Here is a 25,793-nt window from a genome sequence, read left to right on the forward strand (position 1 = left end):
GAAATCAATTTAGTTAAAAGAAATATGATTGAGTAGAATTTGAAAATAATCAAATGTAAAAAAAACAACATAATGTTAATGTGTATTTATTTTTAGTATTTTAATAATTCATATACAGTATACTATAATATATATGATTAATTAAGATGCTAAATCCTATTTGTTCCCATTTTAAACAAAACAGAAAATTATGGTATTAAAAAAAGTATTGTTGGTATTAATTACTTACACTACAGTATAGGCCAGGGGGTCAAAGTCATTTTAGCTCAATGCCAACGACAGTCGTTGAAGTGTAATTTCCCCTCGTTAGTATTGCGGTATTGTGTGACAGAACGGTCTCTGTGGATCGACTACTACCAGTCCAAAATAGTCGGAATCCCCCAAGTTGGCATTCCATGCAGTTGTAAACAGCATTCTGGTCACCTTCTGTGATCAAAATGTTTCTAACTCCAGTTATTTGTTGGAGTCTTTTGGGAATGGTTGAAAGGACAGTGGTGTATGTGGAAGACAGGTGGTGTCGCAGATAATCTCCTCTTTTCAAGGATGGGTTTTCAACCTTGACATAGATGGCTTCCCTCGCTCCTCTTTCGTACGATCCGTCCTCCCAGTCCAGAATCTGTAAATGTTTGTTCTCAAAGGAGTGCTGTTTCTCCCTGAGGTGCAGGTCGACAGCTGAGTCTTTGCCTGAACAGTATGCTATGCTGTGCCATGCGTCTGTTTAATGTTTTTTTGTTTTCCAAATATATTAATCAGTGCATTCATCATTACACTGGATAGCATATACCAGATTGTTTTTGTGGGTGTAGGGTGTCCGGTCATTATGATGCACTAGTCTCTGTCTCCGGGTGTTTCCTAATTTGAAGTGTACTGGGATGTTGTGTTGGTTAAATTATTTTGAGTTTTTCAGATAGACCTGATAAGTATGGGATGACAATAATTTTGCGTCTGTCACCTTTTTCTCCTCATCCATTCTGTTCTAGTTATTTCTGGAACTGGATGCACTTTTCAAAGACGACCAGCCGGGATCACCCCAGGTTTTGAGGGCTTCCCTCAAATGCCTATGCTTTTACTATTTGGCCTGTTGGCTGGTAGGAACATTATCAGCTCTGGGTTTTAGGGTTATGATAACACCGAGTTTGTGTTCCAGTGGGCGGTGTGAGTCAAAAAGTAGGTTTTGATGGGTATGTGTTGGTTTTCGGTAAACCTTGACATGGAGGCCCCTGCTTTCTCAAATGTAGACATCACAGTCCAAAAAAGGCGACTTAATGTATTTGATATCCTCATGTGTGGACTTTGTTTTTGTCCAGTGAGATAATGTGCTCGGTGAGGGTTTGCACTTCTTGGTTTCTGATTTTCACCCATGTGTGATACACATATCTGTACCAATGACTTGGAGCTGTTCTAAGAGCTCTCTTTTCCATGTTCTCCATGCAAAGGTTTGCTACTATTGGAGATACATGTGATCCCATGGCACAACCACGTTTACGTCAGTAAAATGTTCCCATAAATTCAAAGTATGTAGTCTTAAGACAGACAAAGTTCCAGCAAAAGGCAAATCTGTTCTGGGTTTAGTGTGGATCGTCCTGTAAGGTGTGATCACCTCGTAGACATTGTATCACCGTCTCTACTGCATCCTGGGTTGGAATACAGGTGATCATGGAGATGTTGATTAAATCTATAGTTTCATTTTTGTCCCGTTTTAGATCTCTTATCTTCGCTAAGTCCATACGCATGAACTGATGAAGCATACTCGGATGAGAGGCGAAATATCTTCTACGACTTCGACCGTCATTGGCATTGACAGTAGAATTGCTCGTTTGCATCAAAACATTTGTTTTTCTCTCTACAATCGGACAAACCATCCTTGCCCAGGCACACCCTCCTGGTTTTGGAGTATAAATATTTTTTGGGCCCCAACCGCTAGACTGGATCTGACCAATCTAAATCTAAGACTAGATCTGACCAATCTAAGTCAATGAGCACGAACTGATGAACTACTCGGATGAGAGGCGAAACGTCTTCTAAGACAAACCAAACAGTCCAGTTGCGATCTTTGACTGCCCTGAGACATCATTCAAATAATACAATTATAATATAATCAAAACAATTGTCCAAATGTCACCGTGATAGTCAAATGAAAGGTAACATAACTACAAACTTAACCAATGTGAGCATTGCGGATTTAAGCATCAAATAAAATAGAAGAAACAACAAATGTAGAAACACACATTTCTAATGGAGTTCAGGGTGCACATTATGCCGTCAACAAATTCCGAACAATGCACGGAACTCTAACTAAAAGGATAATGGTCAAGTTGACTCAAGTCTTTGCATCTTACCTTTTGGTTATTTTATCTGTTGAGTGAATAATTCACAATAAAAAAGGTATTGTGCATCGCCACAGCCTTAGCCTGCTGCCAGCCACAACAAGAGCAGCTGATTGCTTGCACCTGCGCTGATTGGAGTAGCGAGAGCCAATCCAGAGGGCACTTAAAGTCAGCTGACACGTCATCTTTAAACAATGTGATGTGTGATTTGGGTTACACTGGAATCGATATAGTGACACCCAGTGGACACATTTAAAACAGCAGTTTATTTCATAAAAAAATTGCAGCTCATTTATTATACTAACCACACTCATTTTGTTAAAGTTAAAATTTGCCGGCCACGGGCTGTACATTTGTCACCCCTGATATAGGCAATATAGAACAAATATAATTCGCATTTTTGAAAAAGTTTATCAAAGTAAAAAAGTAAATACAATTTACTTACAGTATTTCATTTTTTTTTATTGCTATTATATTTTGGTACTTTTGGTATTATGTATGTATAATTATTTATAAAAATATTGACTTTAAAAATATATTATTATATAATCCCTTAAAACATTTTGAAAGCGACATGAACATAAGGAACTTAAATTGTTTTCTGGACTTAGTATTGAGTAAGATGTGGCTTTGACCTTTGACCTCTAACGTGAGTGATGTATTCAGGGATACTGGGAAATTTTAATAACAATATGAAAATAATAATAAGAATTGTCTGAATATTCACCCGCTCCATGTTTCCAGGTCCCCCCACCCCTGACGACCTCCCCATTAGGCCTGCTGGTCGTCGCATTACAGTGCCCCCTGGTGGCCGTTCCAACATCACCTCCCTCAGTTAAACACCTTGTCTTCCCAGGTGGACTTCAGGTGCGCATTCAGAGCCCAAGAAAGTGTGTCAGATTGGGGGTGGTTTTGTCATCAAGAACCATTACTAATTACAAACAACAAAATGCCTTACCTGTCATAACCCAGACTTTTTTTTTAAAATCAGTTTTATTCGTATTTGGACTAGAATGATGCATTTAAGAGATGTTTTTTTTTTTTTTTTTTAAACCATAAAACAACCAAAGCACAACCAGTCTCAGCCTCTTTGAACAGTTAAATATGCTAAAAAAAAAAAATGTACTGGTGCTTTTGGTAGTCGTTTAACAAAATAAATATGTTCCAAAAAGTCATTTCTAGTCATCAAGTCCAGATAAGCTTTCCATGTTGGTCGGTCTGCAACATGCAGTACCACTAGTAAGCGCCAGAGGACAATGTAGATACATTAGACGTCATGTAAACTTGTGAAATATGTTGCATCTTGTTTTGGGGACTAAAACAATTTAAAAAAAGGTACGTAGCAAATCCTAGAGGCATTTCAAAAAAAAAAAACTTGATGGACATGGAACTGAATGGGCCATTTTGACATTTTGGCGACGTGATCCATGATCCTTTTAAACGTCGTCTCTCAGGAGGACCCCATCCTGTCATGTAGTCAATGATTGTTTTAAAACTACAATATCAAGGCTCAGTGTTCTTAGACATCATGGCCGTCTAAAAATATTCTAATCATTTGCACTTGTTATTGTTGAAAGAAATTGACACTTTGTAGTATAATCCCAACAAAAAAAAAAGACATGCAACAGAAAAACACAAAACTCCTAACAAGGCAACATGCAACCACTTTATCAACAGCCTCATAGGAATTATGAGGAATTCTACCTAATTTTACTCTTAAAGATGTTGCACTCTGCAGGAAGGAAAGGAGACAGTGCTTTTATTTGTTAATTAGTCCCACACTGAAAGGAAAACACAAATTGGAATGAAGTCGTCATGCAAATTAAAATCAGATCTTTTAGGAAGATAGTTGTAAATATATTTGAAAATGCATCATTTTAGGGAAAAAAGTCTTCAGGAGGCAACAAAAAAAGTTTAGCAGGAAAATGAATTAAGAGTAACTTTCCGAGCAAAAAGTCATAAAGTGTAAAAAAAAAGAAAAGTAACGAACAGGCAGTTTAGTTGGCTTCGATTTTTCCTGAAATGTATGTTTTTTTTTAACACCAAATTACTGTAAAATGAAAAAGGTACCATTGATATTTGTACCGTAAAACTCTGGCAACTGAGCTGACTGTTTTGTAAAATCTATGGTTGTTGTTTTTACTAAATGTACTGAATGTTGTAATGATACAGGAATAAAGTTACAGTAATTCAGTTTTTTTATGGGCAAAAATCATATCATGAAAAAATAAGTCATAATAGTAAGCTTTTCTTGTGATATTAGATATGATAATTAAAATTGAACAAAAGTTAATAAGATAAAAAGTCCTATTGTTAAAATATAATAGTGTCTTCAGGAGAAAAATGTCATAAACGTCGAATAAATAAAAATCATGATGTTATATAAAAGGAAATAGTCCTTTCAGGTCGTAAAGTTACCAGAATTATGTTTTGAAAATAAGGCCAACAAAATGACTTTTTTCTCAAATGTTTCCCCATTTCAGTGTGGCCCTAATTCACTTTGGTGAGATAGAGTTGTGTTTTGTTGTATTTATATTTGTTTTTTTTTATACTGTTGTATGGAAACCCAAAAACATGGCAGAGGTAAAAAAAATAAAGATGTGTTGTGAAGGTCTGATTGGATTCTGAAATAAAAAGTCGTAACAGAAAGATTGACTGAGGCGTCTTTTTCACTCTTTAATCCACATTCGGTGTAAAAAAGATCACAATAGCAAGAAATAAATCAGAACTTAATATTACTAAATTAAATTCGTGGGATATCTACTGTGAATTTGATCAGCAAATTATATATTTATTTTCTCATCTCATTAAAAATACATCTTGCTACGAAGTAACTACAAAATTATTAGCTTCCGACAAACGCCTTATGTGTGTGTTTATAGTTATGGAAGAAAATGCTTCTTTTTTTTTTTTGTCCTGACAGTGAGTCATCGTGTAGCCATGACTGACTCATTGAAACATTCGAACAAAGTCAGAATGACGAGAAACTCTCAAGGATGTCAGTATTTTGTTGTTCTAAGACTGACTCATCAGATCTCTGACCTTCACAAGGCTGACACTGCAAAATAACATCAAAAGAATGTTTTTATTTAAATGTTTTTCACCCACTTCTATTTTATTCTATACTATGTGACGAGGAAACAGACTTACAGAAAGTTTGAGGGATCCAGATGAACTTACTGCATTCATCGCCGGCGTACAATAGGCAGAACAATAATAGAAGTAGCCAGCGTGCTACAAAAGGTGCTTTAAACCAGTGGTCCCCAACCACCGGTCCGGGGTCCAGTACCGGTCCGTTACGCATTTGCTACCAAGCTGCAGAGAAACAATAAATAATTTATAAATGACTGCATTTTCTCTGACTTAACTTTTGCCTGTCCTGCTAGACACACCAGTAAGCTTGTTTATAGATGTACAATAAAACTCCTTATAGTAAGTTGCCATTTGTTATATTTGTTATAATTCTGTGACAATGCACATTAATGAACGTATACAATATAAATGTGACAGATTGTTGCCTGACGCTGATTTCCATCTGCATCTTGTTCCTAAGAAACAAGCCCAGCGCTCCCACTAATGCAGTGTTATAGTGAGTTGTATTTTTCATGCACTTATTTTTGCTGTATTTATCTGGCACAAGTGGAAAGCCGGTCCCTGAAAATAATGCCTACATTAAACCAGTCCGTGGTGCACAAAAGGTTGGGGACCCCTGTTTAAAACGTGGCTGGGCAATAGGATAATTGTCCCATATGGTCTAGCGGTTAGGATTCCTGGTTTTCACCCAGGCGGCCCGGGTTCGACTCCCGGTATGGGAACTCTTTCTTTTACCATGAATTGATTAACGTGGACCCCGACTTAAACACGTTGAAAAACTTATTCGGGTGTTACCATTTAGTGGTCAATTGTACGGAATACGTACTGAACTGTGCAATCTACTAATAAAAGTATCAATCAAAGTCCCACACGTCTCTTGTGTAATGGAAATCTGTACAGCCTATATAGGTATCTATATCAACAGTATGATTTGCCTGAGTAGCTGGACCAAACAAAAAATAAATAAATAAATAAAATAAAATAAAACATAGCTAGTTAGCGAGCGGCTAACATCCATCCACAGTTTGCAGTGTTTTAAGTACTTCTAAATCACGAATCCTCGCCTCCACGGTGACAAATAAAGTAAGTTTCTTACAAGTATCATCCCTGCAGGACGAGCAATAGATAAACATGCTTGACTACACACAATAATTCACCGCATGTAAAGGTACCAAAATGTATTTCGATACTTTTCTAAATACAAAAAAAAAAATCTTACGGTACATTAAACATATGTTTTCTTATTGCAATCGAAGAACATTTTTGTCCTTAAATATAATTGTGAACATACTAGTGTTATGTTTGCTGGGGGGAGTTGTGACGGCACAGTATAATACGCCTGTGTGGCATATTGTTGCCGGATTCGATCCCTTCGTGGATGCGTCGAGTATGAACACAACAAGATAAGATTTAACAGATTTATTTAAATAACAAAAGAGCTAGAAAACACAAAACAAAGAAGCGAAGCAAAAGGCAAACAAAGGATGCTAGCGTGTGAGCTAGGAAGTACAAATAAACTAAGACTTGGCACGAAGGCACAAAATGTAAAACAAACACAATTAGCATCAATAAATTAATCAATGTTTATTTATATAGCCCTAAATCACAAATGTTTCAAAGGACTGTACAAACTATTACGACTACGACATCCTCGGAAGAACCCACAAAAGGGCAAGGAAAACTCACACCCAGTGGGCAGGGAGAATTCACATCCAGTGGGACGCCAGTGACAATGCTGACTATGAGAAACCTTGGAGAGGACCTCAGATGTGGGCAACCCCCCCCCCCCTCTAGGGGACCGAAAGCAATGGATGTCGAGCGGGACTAACATGATACTGTGAAAGTTTAATCCATAGTGGCTCCAACACAGCCGCGAGATTTCAGTTCAAAGCGGCTCCAAGACAGCAGCGAGAGTCCCGTCCATAGGAAACCATCCCAAGAGGAGGCAGATCAGCAGCGTATAGATGTCCCCAACCGATACACAGGCGAGCGGTCCATCCTGGGTCCCGACGAGCGGTCCATCCTGGGTCTTAGCATGAGAGCTAAGAATGACAAATAGCTTAGCGTATAAGCTAGCGAGAAAACACATACCAGTCGTTACGTTGCGTGAAGGGAAGCTAGAGTCCCAGAAAGAATAATGAACAGGGGAAGGCTTATAAAGGGAAGGTGATTATCTGAAGCGGGTGTGCGGGACCGTGTGTAGCAGGTGAACCAATGAGTAACCATAGAAACGAACAAAAACAGGAAATAAGCACGTCAAACAACAGAGTGATATCAAAATGAAACAAAACAACAATAATATGAGAAAATCCAAGTACGGATCTTAACACAGTAACCATTGTAACCAAATAATGGCCTGGTGCAATAGATAAATAGATAAAAGCCTTGTGCAAATAACCGCCTGCTTCTTTTAAACGCCCGTCTCCAAAAATGATTTTGTGAAATAAACGCCCAGGCTACTATTATGTAATACTATATATATTTATGTGTATGTGTATATATATATATATATAAAATTAAGAAAATAAACCTTTTTTAAATACATATATATATGTATATGTGTATACATACATACATATATATATATATGCATATGTGTATATATATGTATTGCATATATATATATATATATGTATACGTGTGTATACATACATACATATATATATGTGTATATATATACACACACGCACGCACGCACGCACACACACACACACACACACACACACACACACACACACACACACACACACACACACACACACACACACACACACACACACACACACACACACACACGCACACACACACACCTGGTCTTTTTCCCATCACCTTTGTGCACTGATAGTCACACCGGGCGACCTCATTACTGGCTTCGCGCTTAGTGTATCTCGCTTAGTGTAAGACTCTTGTAGGAAAGAAAAAAAAAGGAAAAAGACCCTAATGCTCTCCAATCTCTTGCACCTCCCCCATAATAATTATCACTTGAGATGCTGTGGCATCATCACTCTGTCTGTCCCAAACACCCGCACTCTCCTTGAACAAAATTATTTTTGTGATGCTGCAGCAAGCAACTGGAATTCTACTCAACTCTTCCATCATTCCACATTTTCAAAAGGAAATGACCTTACAGGGGAACTGCACTTTAAAAAAAAGAATGTTGCCTATTGTTCACAATCATTATGAGAGACAAGAACATACTTTTTGTTTTTAATTGTTTTTTTACGACTTTAAAGATGATAAAAAAGGCTTGGAAGATGCAGCTAATGGGATTTTAGCATGTGCAAAAAATTAAAAAAATAAATTTAAACTTTCAAGTTCTGACCACCTTTTATTTATTAATATGATTTAATGAAGCAAAATTAATGTTATCCAGACTTGTTTGGATTCAACCCATGTTACCATGGCGATAATTGTTGATCTTTTTATTATGAAGAAAGTGTGTGCGTGTCTGTAAAAGAGCGTTTGATTGTATTTGAGGTCTTTGAACAATCATATTGTTTAAAAAAACAAAACTTTGCACAAAGCAAAACAAATTGCTCAGTCATTGGTTGCTAGTATTAAAAGCTTGAAAATGATCTGTCTAATTAGTAACTATGACAATTATACGCCATTAATTACGATTAAGTCTGAGTTGACTATGGACACAAAGCGATTGAACACAACTAAAATATTATAATCATTTAACAGGCGTGTTTATCATGTTTGCCCTTCAGCTTGGTATCAAAAATATGCTAATTAACTTGGCCCCAATTCCGGGTGGATTTCCCAAGAGAGGAAGAGGGGGGCGAAAAGTGAATAATTTTTTCTCCAAATGATGGAAAGCGGCACTCTACAGAGTAAATGCCGCTGTAGTCAAAGTTGGAATTGCCGCAAAAACACATTTTAAGATATTCAACATTCTACTGCCATCTGGTGGCTAAAGCTTAATTCGTCATGTTTCACGTGTCAGTTAAACCATGACAAAAGGGGCCATATGAATCCCCGTCCTATTGTAAATCTGGTAGAACATTGTTTGACTTTTACTGCTACCTTCACCATTGGCTTTTGTCAGAACTAATCTAGAGTTTGTCAAATCCGCAGTTGTTTGAGTTGTTGTATCTTATAAATAACTAGTAATAATAAAAAAAAAATCATCAATATAAAAAGGTTATTAGTCTTGAGAAGTAAGAAAATATATTGGGCATCTATAAGAATATCTAGGGATCCCCCTTTAAAATATCAGCTTTGAATGAATAAAAAGGACAATAGAAGCTCGACTGTTGCCATGGTGACTATGATATAAAACTGCGGTTTGAGAACCCCTTGTTGTGTGAGGGCGCTCCGTCCACCCGAGAACACCATTTGTCTTTGTTTTTAATCCAAAAATATATATACGTATGTACCAAACATATTTAACCAAAACTGTTTATTCACAGAATTTTTTTTTTTTGATATACCATTGTGTTAAGCAGAGCTACCAAAAAATATAGAATATTTCTAAGGTACGACAACCTTCAATCACTAAAATGAAATGCCACTTTAGTACTGCAAGTATAGCCTTTGAGCAAACAACTCATGAGCAATGGCTTGAAATAACAGAGACACGACAGATTGGTTTAGTACCAGAACGTTATTATTTAAGGCACACATTATTAATAGATTGCAACTTTTTAACCACACTTAAATACAAGACAACAACAACTAAGGAAAAAAATATGAAAAGTCACAAAAAAAAAAAACCCTAAACTAAAACAAAACAAAATCTCTTCTCTTTTTATCATTTACATAAATTGGGCAGAAAACTTTTATTAATCAGCACCCAGAACTCCACAATGTGTTACAATTAAAACCAGGAATGACAGCCAAAGTTGGAAACTACAACAAATAACAACATCAACACAAACAAGGTCGAGTTCAAACACTGTACCAATTTTTTTTTAAATTTGGTGGACAAGTGTGGGTTACAGAAAAAGAAACAAAGAGGGCAGACGCACTGGATCATAATGTGAACAAACACAGAACGCCTGACATTATTCTACCAAATTTTTTCCAATGTTTTTTCTGCCAACTTTGCATCAACATAAGAGAGACGAGACGACAAAATGGTGACAAGGTCATTTTCTTGCAACCAAATAGCAGTAATACTAAAATACTACTTATGATATATTACAAAACGTCTTATGTGTGTTGTATGCCAGAGGCTTGTGCCGTAGGGAAGGGATTCATGTGGCCCCATTCCTGGGTGGATTGCCCATGACAGGAAGGGGGCGGGGGGTAATCATTTTGCAATGCAGTCTGCTGAAAATGATGGAACGTGCATACATACATAGCATACTACATAGCAACTGACACTGTGGAATTGCCAAAAAACACATTTTAGGATATTCAACACTCGACTGCCAATTTGTCACGTTTTATGTGTAAGGTAAACCGCAACGAATGGGGCCATATGATTCCCCTTCCCGGCTGTACGTCATCTTAAGAAACTATTTGACAGAAGACACACGTGTTTTGGGGTATTTGCATTCGTGAATAAATGCTACAGTTGATGTGCAAAGCCAGTTGAAAAGGTGACATAATCCGTGTGTATTTGTTAGGATGACAGTGTTGCCACGGTAACCAAAAGCCTGTACAGAAAACAACATTTTTTTGTATCCATTTGTGCATCGACGGTCAAAGGAATAGTGCAAATGTGTTCTAGCTTCACTAGTGCTCCTAAGGATATTATATTTTTATGAATGGAAACTACAGTACTAATTACAACAAAGCTGCTGAGGCGTTCTTACTAGTACGTCAGCGACAGATCTTCAAGACAAGACTTAAAATGTCTAAAAAGATTGTATTTTACAGTGGGAACTAGATGTTGGTTGACTTGCGAGTTCTGAACTCAAAACCACATTTGGACTATTCGACTGAATCAGCGCCATTTGCTCCAAGTATGTAACCACTCATTTAGAAACGGGACTGTAAGTAACAGGAGTGAACTGTTGTTAAGTTAGCATATAATCAGAAATACAGCATGTTGACAATAATTACATAACAGGGATTCTATTAAAAAATATATTTTAGAAACAAACAAAAAACATCAAAAGCCTAATTTAGGTAGCGTGACTGTGGTGAGACATTAATCCCTTCCTGTCACAGTTGAAATATCATCAAACATACAGAAAAATAAATGAGTAAACTTACTTTTGGAAAAGTCAAGACTACTCTAACATGAATGTGTTGGAGCAGTGTTACTCTTCAAACTGTGTGTAATGTTGCAGGGGCCAAATATTTTAAATATACGCGTTGAATAAAAACCTCTGCCTTGTTTTTAATGAATACCTAGGCCTACTACACTGCTGTATTTTAATGTTGGCCATAATGGTGGTGCTCGGAGAACCAAGTGTTTTCTGTTGAAGTAACATTATGTAAAAAAAAGTATAATATTTAATTTAATTTCTCAGTAAATTCTACTTTACAGAAGCAGGCACAGGCAACAAATGATATTTGTTCCAGTGTTCAAGGTAGTTCAAGGTAATTTCTTAAATTGTATTCATTTAACATGTAAACAAACGCTTTGCTTAAATCAAATGTAATTTACCGTTCATTTTATTGTGCCTTTAAACATTTTATTTCTTGGGGATGCAAATGGCACCGATTCTGTGGCAAGGCGCCCCATGTGGAAATAATAAAACCTTTATTAAGGTAAACATTCTTAACTGTCATACAAGTAACTACAGTATAACGAAACTAAAACAAAGTGAAAGTAGTTGATGTTCCAAGAGTGATATTGTCACCTACAGTCTGTATTGCTGGAACTGAAAAAAGTGATTGTAAGTGACTCGGTATGTTCTACTTCCTGTTCTATGGTTATCATCACATCATTTTCATGACAGGTTGAACTCCCAGGTTTTGTTTGACTTATGAAAGCTTTTCTCCCCTGGATATATCGGACAGGATTTGAGCTTTTAAGTAAGCAGTTCAGTGATGTTCTGTACACATTTTGTATTTGGTGTCAAAAGGTGTAAAAGCTACTAAACTATCCAACCGTTACCACTTTTTAGTACCCTTCTGCTTAGGTACCATTGTTACGCTGCAGTCTGTTGACAAAATGGACCCAACGTTGTCTGCGAGTTACAGAGCTATCGTGTAGTTTGGCGGGTCGAGACCAGATCTTAGCTACATCCTCTTTTGCATATTCTGAAAACCAATAGGACTGTCGCTCCTGAAAATGTGACGAGCATCTAATGAGAAATGTACAAATCTGACCTTTAAGCCAAGCCATCCCAACTGTGTCACCTTGTTTTTTATTCAGCTGAGGGCTGAGAAAAACCAGATGGACAAGTAAGTCCAAATCCCGGTCCATGACCTTCAAAAGGTGGGCCACAGTTCCCGACCCAAAATCCTGATCCTGTCTTTCCGTTAAAAGTTCATCCAGCAGTCGTTTGAAGCATCGCAGCGTCCCGCGAACATCGGTTCTTTCTAGGTGCTGATCTACAAGCGGCAAACATGTTGGACAGATAATGGAATGCACAGACCTCCAAGCCCATAAGTCTTATCCCGATAAAAAGGGCACGGGCTGGACGTTGTTGTTCTGACCGTCCTCTATTGCTTTGTTCTTGTTGCTAGTGGACAGTTGGGACGAGTCGGATTCGACCACCGCTTTCTTGGACCTGTGGAACAAACATCATGTTTAACAGTCACAGTCTGTATTAGAACTCTTCGACTTTGAACAGAATGCTACATCTGGACTTAGGGAGATGTAATGTAAATCATGCAAGGTTTTGTTTTGATCGCCATGGTTGCTGATATTATGGCAAAACGGACACAATGATTGGACAGAACCCCGTATTGGGGAACCGTACCAGACAACTTTACGTACGAGGTATTGGTTTCACACACAGGGAACCACTTTTGACCTATGACCGACTATAAATGCAACTAGTGTAAGGGGTAAGAAGATCTTGATTTGGGAGACCTTTATTGATTTACGGACCACAGACCAAATAAAAATATGCTTCGTTGTACAGACCTTGTCTCAGTGTATGAATGTTTCATCCATCCATTTTGTGCCCGGCAGCACATCCATTGACAGGCAGGCTAATCTCTCGTACACTACTGTGCTTAGTACTACTTTGTGTGTGTTTTAAGTGTCGTTTTAGCCCTTTTTTCTAATTTTGCTAATTCAATATGAGTCTAAAGCAGGGGTCACCAACGCGGTGCCCGCGGGCACCAGGTAGCCCGTAAGGACCAGATGAGTAGACCGTTGGCCTGTTCTAAAAATAGCTCAAATAGCAGCACTTACTAGTGAGCTCCTTCTATTTTTTCAATTGTATTTCTTTACTAGCAAGCTGGTCTAGCTTTGCTTGACATTTTCAATTCTAAGAGAGACAAAACTCAAATCGAATTTGAAAATCCAAGAAAATATTTTAAAGAATTGGTTTTCACTTGTTTAAATAAATTCATTAATTTTTCTACTTTGCTTCTTATAACTTTCAGAAAGACAATTTTAGAGAAAAAATACAACCTTAAAAATGATTTTAGGATTTTTAAACACATATACCTTTTTACCTTTTAAATTATTTCCTCTTCTTTCCTGACAATTTAAATCAATGTTCAAGTAAATTATATATATTTTTATTGTAAAGAATAATAAATACATTTTTATTTAATTCTTCATTTTAGCTTCTGTTTTTTTGATGAAGAATATTTGTGAAATATTTCTTCAAACTTATTATGATTAAAATTAAAAAAAAATATTCTGGCAAATCTAGAAAATCTTTAGAAACAATTTTAAAATCTTATTTCAAAGTCTTTTGAATTTCTTTTAACATTTTTGTTCTGGAAAATCTAGAAGAAATAATGATTTCTCTTTGTTAGAAATATAGCTTGGTCCAATTTGTTATATACGTATTCTAACAAAATGCATATTGGATGTTAACCTATTTAAAATATGTCATCAAAATTCTAAAATTAATCTTAATCAGGAAAAATTACTAATGATGTTCCATAATTTATTTTTTATTTTTTTCAAAAAGATTCGAATTAGAAATTTTTTCTCTTCTTTTTTTTGGTTGAATTTTGAATTTTAAAGAGTCGAAATTGAAGATAAACTGTGTTTCAAAATTAAATTTAAATTTTTTTCCTGTTTTCTCAGTTAAGTTCAGTTAAGTGTTTTTTCATCATTTATTCTCTACAAAAAACCTTCCGTAAAAGGAAAAAAAAATGTACGACAGAAATAACCATTTTTTTATACATACCGGTATATATATTTATTTATTAAAGGTAAATTGGGGTTCGTCACCAACACTCCCTGACAGCTTCAATATACAAACGTTTGTATTTAGGAACAATTAAGTTTGTAAATCAAGGTTCCACTGTATAAGTCCTGACCATTTATGTCAAAATATTCATGCGACTTCAATATTTGTATGTATGTGGAGAGTTTCTTTGTTTTGCAGAAGTACACAAAAACTACATGAGCAAACTTCCATCCCACATTCAGTATGTCAAAGAACAAATTAAATGGATGTACAAATTCAGAAGAAATGCAGATTATTTTCTAAACCCGATTTAGAAAGTTGCTTGATAAAAAATGGACAGACATTTTTATATATATATATTTTTTGGATCGGTTCGCAGCCGAGTGTGAAGCGACCGGAATGAGAATCAGCACAGAGTCCATGGTTCTCGCCCGGAAAAGGGTGGAGTTCCATCTCCGGGTTGGGGAGGGGACCCTGCCTCAAGTGGAGGAGTTCAAGTACCTAGGAGTCTTGTTCACGAGTGTGGAAAGAGTGGATCGTGAGATCGACAGGTGGATCGGTGCGGCGTCTTCAGTAATGCGGACGTTGTACCGATCCGTTGTGGTGAAGAAGGAGCTGAGCCGGAAGGCAAAGCTCTCAATTTACCGGTCGATCTATGTTCCCATCCTCACCTATGGTCATGAGCTTTGGGTCATGACCGAAAAGATAAGATCACGGGTACAAGCGGCCGAAATGAGTTTCTCTCCCTTAGCTCTGTCATAAGGGAGGAACTCAAAGTAAAGCCGCTGCTCCTCCACATCGAGAGGAGCCAGATGAGGTAGTTCGGGCATCTGGTCAGGATGCCACCCAAACGCCTCCCTAGGGAGGTGTTTAGGGCACATCCAAACGGTAGGAGGCCATGGGGAAGACCCAGGACACGTTGGGAAGACTATGTCTCCCGGCTGGCCTGGGAACGCCTCGGGATCCCCCGGTAAGAGCTAGACGAAGTGGCTGGGGAGAGGGAAATCTGGGCTTCCCTGCTTAGGCTGCTGCCCCCGCGACCCGACCTCGGATAAGCGGAAGAAGATGGATGGATGGATATATTTTTTTACTTGTGCTTTTCAATGTCTGTATGAGAGAGGACTGGGGATAACTGTACCCCGAAAATGGCGCCGTATCACTAGTTGTATATTCTTATACTACGGATACTGGTTTATCCTGTATCTCCTTCAATATGGTATCAAATATACGGTACTGTCGTGCATATGGTAAATATGGTACAAACGTTTGTGACCTACTTGTACCTTTACGACCACAGAAGATACTGGCTTTGTCAGGACACATGTACAGTTTGTCAAATCCATCTATGTTTGAGTCTTTCTTACCTCCAGGTGTGCACAGACTACAGTCAAATCTACATTAAAAAAATAATACATGTAAGCACACAACCAGTTATTGAACCAACTAAGATTGTAAATTGAGGTACTATTGTACTGTTCTTAAAACAAATTGAGAACAATAGCCCATACAGTCCATTCCTTCATATTTATGATTCAACTGCGCACATAGTCTGATTTCTAAATGAAATGTAATTATTTCTCGGAAACCCCCGCCATTTGAGTTTTTTATCTCCAAAACTGCATTATACCACAGCCTACTGTGGCTGGCTTGACCCCAGAATTCTACTGGATGCGTGATTGCAGCGGAACAGCGCCGCCACAGTGGCAGACTCTCTCAGTTTCCACCGCCATTCCCTACGCTAAGTATATGCAGACCTTCAACATTTGCCGGTCGCCGCAGCATGGCATTTCATTTGAAATAAAATCTATTTGTGTTGGACGGAAATTCATGCACAAACACCAAAATAAATGATTGGGTTTACTATCAAATTAAAATATTTTTATACTTTGAGACTCTAGAGATCCACAATAAAAGAATCATATCACAAGCATATCCTGGGCAGCTATATGGGGGGCCTGTGTCAAATATCGGCTGATAAGCGGGCCTTAGGAGTTAAATGAGATTGTGTGTGTGTGTGTGTGTGTGTGTGTGTGTGTGTGTGCGTGTGTGTGCGTGTGTGTGTGTGTGTGTGTGTACAACACTCGCAGGAGGATGATGTTACTGTTGTGTTGTTGCTTGCTACAAAAATAAATAAAGTTGTCGTTATGCAAGGCAAAACTTTCGTCTTTTGCAGAACTACACAAAGCTCGCCCGCAAAGCTAGAGATGTTCCGCGGATTTGCCGTACTGCAGCCGTTAATTGCAGTTGTTCATTTGCTTCTGCCCCTTGGAAGGATAGAATAATACTCAATAAACATTATTGCACAAAATCTCTTGAAAAAATCTGTGCTATTTCACTACGGGATGGTGCCGCTACAAAATAGTGTTTAGGTTTTCCGGACGGCGGGTTCCACATTCAGAGGAAATCAGAGGTGAATCACAGAGAAAGCTTTGACTTACTTTAAATAAGTGCTCTTGTATGTGCTAATATTAGCTTAGCAAACACCTACGGTCCACACAAAATGAAAGAACTGAAGGTCATTGACTCGAACCACTATCTCACACTCTTGCTGCAATAAACAGAAACACAGGGCAGGCTAAGCAGCCCACGCTGTATTTCCTGCTGGTGGCGCCACATCCCCAGGAAAAAAGCGGCAGAAAAAAGTTACTGATCATTTTTTTGGGTGGGGTCATTCTCGGGTGGTCTCAGAACCCCTAAAAATAACAAGGACCTTATGTAAAAACATTGTCGTCTCTTACTTTTCTCTGTTGAAGATGATAAAGTCTCTCTGGACGTTATCCAATCGTTGCTGCAACTGACCATTCTGGGAAAAAAAAACACAAATATGGACAAAAAAGACATTAGCGATTAATATACAAGAAAAGGATGATTGTAGATGACCACAATGTAGCCCACTTGGCACGGTCCCGTTGTTTATGTACATTTATCATAAAAGGAAATACGTCTCCAACATTAGGGTCAACATGTAACAATCAGTAAGTGGATTGGCATCACTAAATTGGCCCTAGTGTGTGAATGTGAGTGTGAATGTAGTCTTTCTATCTGTGTTGGCCCTGCGATGAAGTGGCGACTTGTCCAGGGTGTATCCCGCCTTCCGCCCAAATGCAGCTCCAGCGACCCCCCGTGACCCCAAAAGGGACAAGCGGTATAAATGGGTGGATGGATGTAACAATCAGACATGTAGCCCTTGGTAAATACAGTGAACGCACAGTCACTGTGGGTGATTGGCTGCAAGCAGCTACCATCCCTCCAGGACCTGTTTTCCTCCAGGACCAGGAGGCGTGTGGGTCGGATCACAGCTGACTCTTCTCACCCTGGACACAAACTATTCTCCCCTCTCCCCTCAGACAGGGGACTACGGTCCATCCAGACCCACACCTCCATCCACCTGAACAGTTTTTTCCCCTCGGCCATCAGGCACAAGATCTGATAGCTCAGTTACAGCTCATTTTATGACCTTTTCTGTGTTATATGTGTTTTATGTTGCACGACTGCACCTAGAAAAATTCCTTGTTTGTGAACCCGTTCTTAAACAATGGCAATAAAAACTATTCTGATTCTGCTTCTGTAGGTACTCTTTCGATAAGTTTGTGGAACCTGACCGAACTTTAGAGGACACTCGTACATATCTGGCCCATTTCATCACGTGAGAACATTCTGCTCTGTCCTCAAAGTCCTCCTGGAGAGACCAGACGAGTGCACAGGTGCTTCATTGCTCAGTCAAGGAGACAGCAGCTGGGAGAGAAATTGCGTCGCTGCCGCATCGCTGACCGAAAAACACAAAAGAGGAAGCTTTGGTAGCCAAATATTTGTACAAAATGTTTCATTTAGATAAAAATAAAAAAAAGGCCAACTCTTTATGAACATGTTTTTTTTTTTTGTCCACCAGACATTTCTTTAGATTTTTACTCATTTAATCGGAGTTCAGTTGAAAGGTTTGGAAACAAATATTTTTGCACCACATTCCTAAAAAGAGCTTCTGTTGTTTAGAGCAGGGGTCTCAAACTCAATTTAGCTGGATGCAGCGTCTGGGTGAGGCTGGGCCGCGAGAAAATATTTCTTAAAAAAATATATTTTTTCAAATGTCTTTTTTTCAATTTCAACACAAAATAAAATAAAAATATAAATGAACAAAATGAGAATTAAGTAAATAAATCAATCATAAGTAATTATAATAATAATTTGATTTCTTGAGTCAGCAACAATGTACACACATACTTACTATGTGAGAAGTAACAATAAATAAATCGGTGAACCTAAACATGGCTTGAACATGGCTTCTCTTCCCTACTTCTTGCTGCGAGACACCTGGCAGCACTTCCTCTCGGATAGCCAAGCTGCATTTGGCTGGAGAGAGGAAGCAGTTGAGACCCTCAGTATGGATTGAAGATGATCATCAGTAAGTCTGGACCTGTACTTGGACTTATTGAAGTTCAAGGTGGAGAAGAGCTTTGCGCACATGTATGTGCTCCCAAAAAAGGCACATGGTCCGTTTCTATATTCGGTAAAGCTCAGGGAAGCTGAGGGGCAATTTTCTCAAAAATTGTCCAAGTTTGTCTGCTTTTCCACTCACCTCCCTGAACTTGGCTTTGATGTCAGAGTTGCACTTCAGGTCAATGAGATCCATTTAAAGCACAGGATGGGAATCTTGCACATCAATGGAGAAGGGGTCTGCAAAAATTTGAAATGTGGCTCTGTGTGTCTTGAAGTCTGAAAATCTGTGATCAAATTCCTTCCCTAGCTTCAAAATGGCATCAACATACATCTGACCACTGACTGGTGTGCCTGCATCCACGAGTGCCTTGCATGCTGGGAAAGGGCAAAAGTTTGTCTGAGAGAGCTGGGCTTTCCATAACTGACATTTTGTGGAGAATGCTCTCACGTTGTCATAGGCAGCACTGACGAGTTGCCCCTGGCCTTGTAACTTCTAGTTCAGTACATTAAGCTCATGTGTGATGTCAACAGGAAAAGCTAAGTCCATGAGCCATTTGGGATCACTTAGCACAGGTACCGCCACCCCAAACTTCTCCATGAAGGCTTTCACCTCTGCTCTCAACTCAAAAAATTATATTCAACGAGTTTCTCCTGCTGAGCCAACAACGTACCTCTGTGAAGTAGAGCACATTCCCATATCCAGACTCCATTTCCTCAAAAAAAAAAAAAAAAAAGCACGGAAACTTTGGTGCGTTAAGCCCCTGGATCTGATTTGGTTTATGCATTTGACAACAACAGACATCACATGGTCAAACTTCAGGCATTTTCTGCAAAGGGCCTGCTGATGGATAATGTAGTGCAAAGCCATGGCCTCCTCTGCAGCCTCTTCTTTCAGTGTCACTAGTCCATTTTTCCTCCGTGTCATTGATGGCGCTCCATCGGTTGTTATTCCAACTAACCTCTTTTATGGCAAACCGGCATTCTCAATGGCATCACACAGCTGGTGAAATATCTCCTGAGCAGTGGTCTGGCCATGCATCGGAACTATACTGTGAGCAACTCCTCTCTCACTTCAAAATTGTCATCAATACCACAGACTTTTATTGCGAGCTGGGCTGTGTCTGTGATGTCTGTGGTCTCATCAAGAGCGAACGAGTATGAACTGAAATATTTGGCTTTCTCGCACAGTCGATCATAAATGTTAGTTGACAAGTCAGAAATGCGCTCTGCCACGGTATTGGCAGAAAGTCTGATGTTGCTAAATTGATCTTTCTTTTCCAGACAAACTATACTTGCAGCCTGTAACATGCACTTTTTAATGAATTCACGTTTTTGAATGACTTTCCCGCCCTGGCAACCATCTCACTCACCATGGAGCTAGCTCTGACTGCTGCATCGCTCTTGTTGGTTGCTTTTTTGGGCGGGGTCTTTTTCATTGATTGATTGATTGATTGATTGATTGAAACTTTTATTAGTAAATTGCACAGTACAGTACATATTCCGTACATTTGACCACTAAATGGTAACACCCGAATACGTTTTTCAACTTGTTTAAGTCGGGGTCCACGTTAATCAATTCATGGTATTGATGGTTGGGGTTAAGGGGGGAAGAGTATTTTTATAGCTAGAATTCAGTGAAATTCAAGTATTTCTTATAGATAGATAGATAGATAGATAGATAGTACTTTATTGATAACTTCAGGTGAGTTCCTTCAGGAAAATTAAAATTCCAGCAGCAGTGTACAGAGTTGAGATCAATTTAAAAAAGAGTAAAAAGTAAATAATGGGGGTTTAAAAGGAAACACAATAGAGAAATTTTACAAAAAGAATAAAAACAATGGGAATAACAATATAACAGTAAAATAAGAATATAACAAGACAAAGTAGGCAGTAGTGACCATGTTATGAAAACGCATTGCACTGTTAGTGTTTTGAATCCCCTGTCATCCTTGTACCCCCGCCCCTCGTCCCAGAGAGGAGTTGTACAGTCTAATGGCGTGTGGGACAAAGGAGTTCTTGAGTCTATTAGTCCTGCACTTGGGATGAAGCAGTCTAGAACTGAACAGGCTCCTCTGGCTACTGATAACGCTATGCAGAGGGTGACTGGCATCATCCAGGATGCTCACTAGTTTGTCCACAGCCCTCTTCTCTGCCACCGTCACCAGTGAGTCCAGTTTCATTCCGATTGTAGAACCGGCCCGCCTGATCAGTTTCTCAAGTCTGGAGCTGTCTTTCTTAGATGTACTGCCCCCACAGCACACTACCATGTAGAACAGAACACTGGCAACCACAGACTGGTAGTACATCCACAGGAGTTTTCTACAAATGTTGAAGGAGTGCAGTCTCCTGAGGAAGTACAGCCTGCTCTGTCCTTTCTTGTACTGGTGGTCCGTGTTAACAGTCCAGTCCAGCTTATTGTCCACCCAAACCCTGAGGTACTTGAATGAGTCCACGGTCTGTACCCCAACTCCCTCGATCACAATAGGTTGTGACCGTGGACTCGACCTCCCAAAGTCAATGACCAGCTCCTTGGTCTTTGACGGATTGAGCTGCAAGAGGGTCGTGTGGCACCACACAACAAAGTCCCTCACCAGGTTCCGAAAGTCCTCCTCTCTGCCGTCCCTGATGCACCCGACGATGGCTGTGTCATCCGCGTACTTCTGGATGTGACACAGCTCTGAGTTGTAGCAGAGGTCAGCGGTGTACAGGGTGAAGAGAAGAGGGGCCAGCACCGTTCCCTGCGGTGCTCCGGTGCTGCTGATCATAGTGTCAGACGTGATGTCCTTCAGTCTGACGTACTTTGGCCTGTCGGTGAGGTAGTTCGAAATCCAGGCAACCAGGCAGGGGTCCACTCGCATTTTGTAGAGCTTGTCCTGAAGGAGGCGGGGCTGGATGGTATTAAAGGCACTCGAGAAGTCCAGGAACAGGCTCCTCACAGTGCCATTTCCCTAATCCAGGTGTGAGTGGGCTCGATGCAGCAGGTAAAGGATAGCATGCTCCACACCAACGCCTTCCTGGTACGCAAACTGCAGGCTGTCCTGGGCATGTTGCACCTGTGGTCTGAGGAGGCTGAGAAATAGCCGCTCCAATGTCTTCATTAGATGAGAGGTGAGCGCCACTGGTCTGTAGTCGTTCAGCTCACCGGGGCAGTTCTTTTTGGGAACTGGAACGATGCATGACGTCTTCCAGAGGGTGGGCACTCTTCCCAGCTGCAGGCTGAGGTTGAACATCCTTTGAAGTGGTTCACCCAGTTCTGCAGCACAGGTCTTCAGGAATCGGGGGCAGAACGTGTCTGGGCCTGCTGCTTTCCTTGGCTGTAGCTTCCTCAGTTGACCTCTGACCTGGTCCGCAGAGATGACTAATGTCTGCGTAGAGGTGGTGGAGGGGGGTGCTGCCATGGCTGGGGGAGAGGTGCGTTGAGGGGAGCAGAACAGGGGGTGGCTGTGATGGGGAGTGGGGGGCGGAGAGGACACGGGCTGGTTAAACCGGTTAAAGAAGTTATTCATCTCATTGGCCCTCTCTATTGTCCCCACAACAGCTCTGGTCTTTGTCTTGTGGCCTGTGATGGTTTTCACACCTTCCCAGACCTCCCTCATGTTGTTCTGCTGCAGCTTCTGCTCCAGCTTCTTCCTGTAGCTGTCCTTAGCCTCCCTCACGCGTCGTTTCACCTCCCGCTGTGCTGCTCTCATTGCCTCCCTGTCTCCAATCCTGAAGGCAGCTTTCTTCTTGTTGAGGATAGCTTTAACTTCTTGTGTTACCCAGGGTTTGTTATTAGGGTAGCACCGAACAGTCTTAGCAGGGCAGATCACGTCCACGCAGAAGTTGAGGTAATCTGTGAGACAGTGAGTCAGCCCATCAATGTCCACACCCTGTGGAAGCAGCACATCCCAGTCTGTGGTGTTGTAGCAGTCTCTGAGGGCATCTTCCAATTCAGGGGACCACTTTCTCACATAGCAAGTGTTAACAGGCTGTCTTTGGACCATGGGGGTGTATTTTGGCCGCAAATGAACAAGATTGTGGTCAGACTTCCCTAGTGGGGGGAGGGGTATGACTTTGTATGCATCCCTGATATTAGAATACAGTAGGTCAATTGTCCTGTTGTTTCTCGTGGGACAATCCACAGCCTGGTAAAAAGCAGCTAACGTTGAGTCCAAAGTAGCATGATTGAAGTCCCCCGAAATGATGAAAAAAGCCTCAGGATGTTTTGTCTGTAGCCTTGATAAAGCCTCAGGAAGTTTTGTCTGTAGCCTTGATATATATATATATATATATATATATATATATATATATATATATATATATATATATATTCCGACTATATCTGTTTGGCCACCGTGGTCAATGGAGATGTCTGATCTACAGAATTTGCAGGCAGCATACCTCTTCCCCTTCGAGCTGCCCTGCATGAACTGAAATACATTTTTCCAATCATTCTGGAACTTGCAAGTGTACTTCTTCTTACTCGTCATCGCCATGTCTCTTCTTTCTTCTTCTGCTTCGTCTCTGTTATTTTTTTGGGACATTGCTGATTGCTGTAGGTTCGAAGCAATGCATGATGGGAATCCGGATGTCGTGGGTCAGTGTATTAACGTGCCGGCTGGAATAAACACACGCTGAGAAATAGCTCCGTGCCTGCCTACTCTATAGGTTACCAGAGCCATATATAGTAGTCTCCTTTTCAGGTGAGAGAGGACGCTAAAGGCAGTGCCTTTAAAGCACGCCCCCAATATTGTTGCCCTGGTGGAAATCGGGAAAAATTCGGGAGAATGGTTGCCCCGGGAAATTTTCTGGAGGGGCACTGAAATTCGGGAGTCTCCCGAGAAAATCGGGAGGGTTGGCAAGTAGGAGCGTCATTAGCACTAGCTGGTATGCTCACATGTTTACAAGTGTTTGTGATAGTGTTATTAACTTACAATGGCATCCTTTTTGTGGCGTATTAGTTCCACAAATTCCTCAGTAAATTCACCAGGACGTTAGCTGTGGAGTTATTGAGTCTGTTTAGCTGATTGGGGAGCTAGCTTCCACAGCTAGTGGGTCCATGATGAGGACTTCTGTTTTGTTTGATCGGTCATTTTACTGCCGTGTTAAAGCAACCGTTTGGAAACAATTAAGGCAGGTAAACAAATATTGACAAAGTATTTCTCTGTAAATAACTCATTTCACAAGGTATATATCTAGCGTCGTGTGCAGCTAATAAAAATGGAAAACAATTTTTTTCTTCTAAAATGTTGTGAGTGCGGCTTATATACCAGCGCGCTCTATAGTGCGGAAAATATGTAATATTCCTTTCTAGTGTATCGTCTGCACGGCATACAGTCTCATGCTTCAATAATTGGAAAATCTTTCTAGCCTTTTAATTTATACAACATATTTTCCCTTTGCACCCCCCTGGCGGGAAAGATCGAAACCCAAGCAGTGGGTGGTCTCTTCGGGGAAGAGGTGGCTGACTCCCTGCGCACTTCTGTCAGTCACAGCCCAGCAAAGAGCTGCTTTGGGCAGGTGCAGTCACAGTGGGGAAACAACTAAAAGCCATTACCTAATTTGGGGCAAGCCTTCATGTTTAGAGGACAAACTAATGTTGTGCTAACCAGACACCTTTGTGGTTCATTCTCCACGAGGTACATTCTTCAGCATTCCTCAAATTGACACAATGTCCACACCTAGAAGACACTCTAAATTAGGAGTGACAACTTTATTTATAGCCCCGAAGCATTGCCCATCGCTCGCAGGGAATTGTTACCGTTAATGCAAGCCTGAAACGCTGCCAAAAGCGAGCCAAAGAAACCGAAACAAAATTGTTCTGACACTCAACCAAGAGTCCTGTGGATGCTTGACAAATATTCTGCAGGATTCTCCTTCTTTGCTAAACAGCTCTAATGCAAACGAGTGTTTACAAGCACATATCCTCTGCAGTCCTATTGGACACAGTGTGTATTGTTTCAATAGCCTCAAGTAGGAAAAACATGGATTTTAACTGCAAGAAAATACATTTTTTATTTAGCAGAGCCGAGCGAGAGGAGGTGGCACATCAAATTTTGGTGAGGATGCAGGAATTTCTTCTCACTTTTTGCCACTTTGAGTAAGTATGGAGATAAATGTGTGTCTTGTTATGCCATTGAATTGAACATGGACTTGCAATCAAGAAAAAACCTGCAAATAAAAATGCAGTCTTCCCTCGCCACATTGCCCTTTTTATTTTTTTAAAGCATACGCTACAATATTTTGGTTGTAAATTATGCATTTACAAGCATAAATATGGCTAAATTGACTAAGGGTACTGTATTAATACTACGCTAGTATCGGCCAACCTGTTCAGCATCGTGGCCACTGATTGGCTCAGCCTCAAGCTGCTTTACTATATAATGGATTAGATTAGATTTTATATTGCGCTTTTCTATTATTAGATACTCAAAGCGCTCACAGAGAAGTGGGAACCCATCATTCATTCACACCTGGTGGTGGTAAGCTACATTTGTAGCCACAGCTGTCCTGGAGTAGACTGACAGAAGCGAGGCTGCCAGTGGTCCCTTCGACCACTACCTATCATTCAGTCATCAGTCATTCACCAGTGTGAGCGGCACCGGGGGCAAGGGTGAAGTGTCCTGCCCAAGGACACAACGGCAGCGATTTGGATGTCAAGAGGCGGGGAGCAAGCCTGCAACGCTCAGATTTCTGGCACGGCCGCTCTACCCACTAAACCATACCGCCCCAT

The 25,793-nt window shown here is 40.1% G+C and overlaps 2 protein-coding genes and 1 non-coding gene across 5 annotated transcripts in view; 2 read left to right on the forward strand and 1 right to left on the reverse strand.

Annotated features, from left to right (window-relative positions):
• Positions 1 to 4,976, forward strand: part of dpysl3 (dihydropyrimidinase like 3) — a 48,373-nt gene extending 43,397 nt beyond the window's left edge. For both annotated transcript variants that reach the window (XM_061898601.1, XM_061898603.1), the window contains exon 14: positions 3,072 to 4,976. In XM_061898601.1, the coding sequence (XP_061754585.1) occupies positions 3,072 to 3,166 (95 nt within the window). In that variant the 3' untranslated portion in view covers positions 3,167 to 4,976. The remainder of the gene's footprint in view (positions 1 to 3,071) is intronic.
• A 1,094-nt stretch (positions 4,977 to 6,070) lies between these two features.
• On the forward strand, positions 6,071 to 6,142 carry trnae-uuc (transfer RNA glutamic acid (anticodon UUC)). The gene has a single exon. It is a non-coding gene; the product is annotated as a tRNA-Glu (tRNA).
• Positions 6,143 to 8,170: 2,028 nt separating this feature from the next.
• The window catches only part of LOC133551658 (serine/threonine-protein kinase 32A-like), a 159,520-nt gene continuing 141,897 nt past the window's right edge, over positions 8,171 to 25,793 (reverse strand). For both annotated transcript variants that reach the window (XM_061898605.1, XM_061898604.1), the window contains exons 12-13: positions 17,386 to 17,450; positions 8,171 to 13,057 (exon numbers count right to left, since the gene is read on the reverse strand). In XM_061898605.1, coding sequence (XP_061754589.1) covers positions 12,940 to 13,057; positions 17,386 to 17,450 — 183 coding nt within the window. In that variant the 3' untranslated portion in view covers positions 8,171 to 12,939. The remainder of the gene's footprint in view (positions 13,058 to 17,385; positions 17,451 to 25,793) is intronic.

The sequence above is a fragment of the Nerophis ophidion genome, linkage group LG04 (assembly GCF_033978795.1).
Source record: "Nerophis ophidion isolate RoL-2023_Sa linkage group LG04, RoL_Noph_v1.0, whole genome shotgun sequence".
NCBI classification, from domain to species: domain Eukaryota; kingdom Metazoa; phylum Chordata; class Actinopteri; order Syngnathiformes; family Syngnathidae; genus Nerophis; species Nerophis ophidion.